Source organism: Marmota flaviventris, chromosome 19 (assembly GCF_047511675.1).
Source record: "Marmota flaviventris isolate mMarFla1 chromosome 19, mMarFla1.hap1, whole genome shotgun sequence".
Taxonomy (NCBI): domain Eukaryota; kingdom Metazoa; phylum Chordata; class Mammalia; order Rodentia; family Sciuridae; genus Marmota; species Marmota flaviventris.
The window spans coordinates 30,506,547-30,512,546 of NC_092516.1; the positions used below are offsets into that span (position 1 = coordinate 30,506,547).

The following is a 6,000-nucleotide window of genomic DNA, read 5'->3' on the forward strand; positions in this document are numbered from 1 at the left end:
TACCTGAGGGAATATTCTAGTGAGCCCTTGCTGAATGCTTATTTTATTTTAGACTGTGAGTTCCCTGATGGACCTGGCTTGCCTTTGGAATTCCACTATCTAGCGTACAAATCTCTCCTTTTATCCTTCCCTGTGCTTTCTTCTTTTGAAAAGGAGAAAATAAATCCTAGAATGTGAGACAACATGTTTGTATTCACTTAAGCAGTAAAGCTGTCTTCCTTCTTCCTGACCAAGCAATTTCCAAAGGTTCTAATATCTTCTCTCAGCCAATGTGAGAATGTGCTGGAAAATGCACATGCATTATTTACCTCTTCTTCATTCTCCATACACACACAGTTTTTGCTCCACCAAACTCGATCGAAGGGGCTTACATCTCTAGTGTGGCATTCACTACACCTCCGTACAGGTCTTTGCTTGCCTATCTCACTTAGAAGCTGAGCAGCGTGTGGGTGGGGGCCTGTGATACCATCAACATTTTATTTCCAAAGTACATTACTATGAACACCATAGTCTCCAATAAGTGCCGCCTGAATGGACATGACAGAGTTCAGAGAACCAGAGAAGTAGGATCGGGGTTAAGAAACCTGTTGAGGGCTGGGGATGTGGCTCAAGCGGTAGCGCACTTGCCTGGCATGCGTGCGGCCTGGGTTCGATCCTCAGCACCACATGCAAAACAAAGATGTTGTGTCTGCCGAAAACTGAAAAATAAATATTAAAAATTCTCTCTCTCTCTCTCTCTCTTTAAAAAAAAAAAAGAAATCTGTTGATGGATGTTGATGAGGTAGTAATTGGTACTAGGAAAATGAGAGAGAAAGAAATGATGTGTGAGAGGCAAGGAGGACTAGTTTCAAAGCAATAGCCTCAATCAAACAAAAATAATCTAGATTGAAAAGAAGAATGCTAAAGGAGCCATCAAAGACCAAATACACAAACCGAACAGAAACAAGCCATAAGTTAACTGCTGTATAAGTTAACTAGTGTTCTCCAGAGAAATAGGACCAATATGTCTCACCCATCCATCTATCTATCTATCCATCCTTTTAGACTATTGAAGCATTCATTTAATTTTTAGTTTTATTTTGTCATTTTGCCTTTTTGTCTTAAATTTTATAAGTGCATCATATCATACATAATAGTGGGATTCTTTGTGACATATTCCTACATGCATATAAGTTAGTTAATTTCATTTGCCCTGAGTCTTTTCTTCCTCTTTCCCCTCCCTACCTCTGCTTCCCTTACTCTACTTGTCTCCTTTTTATTTTCATGATCTATTGATTTATTAAAAGGAATTAGCTCATGCAATTGTGTAGCCAGCAAGTCCAAAATCTGTAGGATAGGCGGTCAGACTGGAAATTTAAGTAAAAGTTGATAATGTAGTCTTGAATCTGAATTCGGTAGGGTATCAGGCTGGAAACTTAGTCAGGGTTTATATTATAATCCTGAGAAGAATAACTGTTTCTTCAAGAAACCTGTGTCTTTACCTTTTTGACTTTCAACTGATTGGATGAGGCCCATCTATATTATAATGGTGTATTTGTCAGCTTTCTTCTACTATAGTGAAATACCTGAGGCAATTAACTTATAAAGGGAAAATATCTATTTAGATCATGGTCCTGAGAGTTCCTGTCCAGAGGCCCCATTGATTTGGGCCTCTGCTGAGAGCACAGGAAGGCAATGGCAGGGAGAACATGGCAGAGAAAACCATTCACATCATGAGCCAGGTAGTAAACCCCCTGAGAGACTGGGGCCCTACAATCTCTTTGAGGATACACTTTCAATGGTCTAGACCTTCCACTATGTCCCACTTCTTAAAGGTCCACAGCACCTCCTAATACTGCCACCGTGGGGACCACGCCTTTATTTATTTATTTTTAATATTTATTTTTTAGTTTTTGGCGGACACAGCATCTTTGTTTGTATGTGGTGCTGAGGATCGAACCCGGGCCGCACGCATGCCAGGTGAGCCCGCTACCGCTTGAGCCACATCCCCAGCCCCGGGGACCTCGCCTTTAGCATACAGAAATTTGAGCAACACTGTCCATAATCAAACTATAGCAGAAGGTTATTCTGTTTCATTCAAAGTCTGTTGTCTTAAGGGGTGTTCACATCTTAAAAAAAAATAACGTTACAGCAACTGCTAGACTAATATTTGACCAAACAACTGGGTACTAGATCCTAGCCAAGTTGACCCATAAACTTATTTGTCATAGCCACAAACCCCAAAGAGGGTGGGAGCCCTTTGAATGTGTTGGTTTCTGTAGTGGCATTAATGCCTGGGTCTGCACTCCAGGACAACAACACCTTCCAATGGTTCTCTTTCTTTCATCTTATCCCTCCCATCCAGGAGCATTATGAGACAATTGAACAAAAAGGAAGAAATGTGCTTTGTGAGGTGTGCATCGTGGAAAAAGCATTGGTGAACCAAAGGGGGAAGGGACATTTGGAAATCTGGACCCTGTTAGGCCCTGTGAGCCCCTAGAGCCTGTGTAATATTGTAGAATCTACTTCTGTGGGTCTTAGTACCCAAGAGGGGACAAAATCTATCTGATGTATGCAGGTTCCCTCAAAAACCAGGTTCACTTCCTCTTCTCCAATTTAGCAAGATATGAGAAAATAAAGAGAGCAGAATCATGGTTCCCAAACTGTGGCATAATGAGAAGAGTTACATTTAAAAAATGGATTCTTTTAACAGAGTGACATTATGAAGCAACATGATTTTGATAGTCATTCAATAGTTAAAGGTTTTATAAAATTGATCCGTGGGGGGTATTGAGAGTCCTTGTAAGCAAATGGCCCACAAATGATGGGAAGCAGACCGGATCAGCAAACTTTCCTTTATCCTGCAGCGAAGTCAATCCATCAGGCACGGGAGGGCTTATTTTCTGGGTAGGGGGAATGGCCCAACGGTTATAGAGTCTAGGTTTTATAGTTTACAATGAGAGTAAATTAATCATTGGAGACTGTGGGTGTGCAGTTTGGACAGTCAGCGACCTAGTTGTGCGGTGAAAATTTTATCTGAGGAAGGTAGTTGTAAAAAGGTTAAAACTCTTTGTCACTGCAAAAAGCTCACAACTCTGTGTTCACTGCTTATCCTCCTTCCTCTGGGACTCTTTTGCCACCTAAAGCTTCACTATTTGCTCTTTTTTTCTTCCAGGACTCATCTGGGAAAGGGGAAAAGTCCAGGGCCCAGCATTTCAGTATTTGCCTCCTTCCTTCAGGACCCACTGGGGTTGGGAAGGGGCACATGTTTGCTTTGTCCCTCAGGGTCCATTATTACTGGGAAAGGATGTACTTGGAGAGATTTAATGTTTGGCTAATTTTTCTCCCTCCTCCTGAGCCACACTGCCCCTCTGTTTTTCTTGGGGCGCTGTCTTGTACTTTCTATAACCCTTCAGTCCCTTTCTGTAACAGTTAATATGGATCGTCAATTTGAATGTATTAAGACTTTTTAAAAAATATCTTTTTTAGTTGTAGATGGACACAATATTTTGTTTATTTTTATGTGGTGCTGAGGATGCAAGGCAGGTGCTCTGCCACTGAGCTACAGTCCCAGCCCTTAAGAGACTTTTTGTATGTGTCTATGAGGATGTTTCCAGAGATTATTGTCATGTGGGACAGCAAACTGAGAGGGAAAGACCCACCCTGAATATAGGTGGCGCAGCCCAATGGGCTGGGGTCCTGGATGGAAGGAGAGTGGAGAAAGGAGGATGCCAATGTGGATGCAGGTGCCATTTTTTTTTCTCTCTTGGGCGGTGCTTTGATTGCTGCTGCCTTTGCTTGAGTACATCAAACTCTGGCTCCTTCACTCTTTCAAAATGGACTTGGATCATTGACTCTCCAGAGAGTTCCCAGGCTTCCAGTCAGGGACAGGGATTGCATCATTGATCCTTTTTCTGAGGCTCCAAGTTCTTGAACTGAGCAGCTACTTGCTCCTCCAGTTCTTTAGTCTGCAGACAGCCATTATGGGACTATCCAGTTTCTGATCCTGTAAGCCAATCTACTCTGCTAGATTTGTTCCTCTAGAGAACCCTAACTAACATAAAAATTGGTACTGAGAAGTGGGGTCATTACTATGACTAACCTGACCATGTAGTTCAGAAGTTTTGACAACTGGTTTGCGGGAAGAATTTTGAAAAGTTTAGAGATGCAAGATGGAAAAGCTTTAGAATATTGTAAGTGGAACTTAATTGGTGGTTCTGGTGGGAGCTTAGAAGACCAAAATTCCAATGAGAATATGACTGTGCTTATGAGGTTTCAGAGGAAATAAGGACTATACTGGGAATTGGACTAGAGGCCACTCATGTTATATTTGGCAAAGAATTTCTCTACATTTTTCTCATATCCTAAGACTTTGTGTGAGGCTGCATTTAAAAATGATGGACTAATTACTCTGGGGGAGGAAATTTCAAGGCAGCAGAGTATTCAGTTAACGTTATGGATATTGCAGACAGCCTTTAGTCAGGTTTTCTTTGAGAAATGGGAGCAGAAAGCAGAGCTAAAAGATTTTAAAAGCGAAAAAAAAAAAAGATTTTAAAAGCGGGCTGGGGTTGTGGCTCAGTGGTATAGCACTTGCCTAGCATGTATGAGGCCCTGGGTTTGATCCTCAGCACCACATAAATAAATAGAATAAAGGCCCATCAACAACCATATATGTATATGAATAATTTTAAAAACTTGCAGTTTGGCCAGAAAAGTGCATGTAAAGCTGGGGTCATGGAAGTTGTGCTTGTCACAGAGATTATAGCCCCTAAAGAGATGCTAAGTACTTTTCACAAAGACAATAAGAACAATGCTTTGAAGGTGTCTCAGGGATTTGCACAAGCACATTCACTACAGAATACATAAGGGAAAATTTCTTTAAGAAGAGATCACAAGAGCTCCTTGCTCACACAGGGGGTGTAGGAAGTTGTTGCACCATGCTCAGAAACTCAGCTGAAATTCCAGGGCCCCAGGTATTGTGGGAACTTCCAGCAATCCTTGGTGTCACCCATATGATGCTAGTTATTCAGAAATGCAGAATTCCAGAGTTAAGGGGTCATGGAGACTTCCACCAAGACTTTAAAGTAAGGCATGGGAGGCCAAGCAAAGTGTAGAGGATCAAAGTCCCTGAAAGGTCCCCCTGAAGGGGTGATATGTGAAGTTGTGAAGATGAAGCCAAAACTGGAATGGAGATTCTAGGAATTAAGAGATGCTAGTAATATGGAGTCTCTGCTGAGAAAAACTTCAGGCTGTGGAGAGAGCCAGGCTGAGAGAGAGCCCAGGTGCACTGCGACTAGCAAGGCCAATGGGGCAATGCCCAAGCCCTTTGGAGAGTTCATCAAGTGTCCATGTGTCCTAGATGCTGTACATGGAGTTACCAGACCTGTTTTCCTGCTGGGTTTTGGTCTTATTTTGGCTCCATCTTCTTTCTGTTCCCCTATTCCTCCCCTTTGGAATGGGAATATTTACTCTATGCCACTATATGTTGGAAAAAATATATACATACACACACACACACACACACACACACACCTTGTTTTTGATTTTTTTAAAAGATATTTCCTGTCTGACATTGGCGTTTTTGCTAAGGGTCACAATGAGCTGCGAGCTGCTGCAGGGGCGTCTTTAGGAGTCAGCATCATGGCTGAAGACATCAAAACCAAAATCAAGAACTATAAGACTGCCCCTTTTGACAGCCGCTTCCCCAACCAGAACCAGACCAGGAACTGCTGGCAGAACTACGTGGACTTCCACCGCTTCCAGAAGGCAATGACCGCAAAAGGGGGCGATGTTTCTGTATGTGAGTGGTACTGGCGTGTGTACAAGTCCCTCTGCCCCATATCCTGGGTCTCAACTTGGGATGACCGCAGGGCAGAAGGCATATTTCCCGGGAAGATCTGAACTGGTTCCACCCTGCCTCTCCTGTCTTCCGTCCTTCTCCTAGGGTGATAAAGGGGGACCTGGGTGCTTGGTTCTTCCTACCCTGGGACCCTGAATCATGACTTAACTAATAAAAATTCA

At 42.6% G+C, this 6,000-nt stretch overlaps 1 protein-coding gene across 1 annotated transcript; it reads left to right on the forward strand.

Moving 5' to 3' along the window:
• The first annotated feature begins 5,544 nt into the window (after nucleotides 1–5,544).
• On the forward strand, nucleotides 5,545–6,000 carry LOC114106152 (cytochrome c oxidase subunit 6B1-like). Its single transcript, XM_027952973.2, has one exon. It carries the CDS (start codon nucleotides 5,620–5,622, stop codon nucleotides 5,878–5,880), a length of 261 nt encoding a protein of 86 aa, XP_027808774.1. The 5' UTR covers nucleotides 5,545–5,619; the 3' UTR covers nucleotides 5,881–6,000.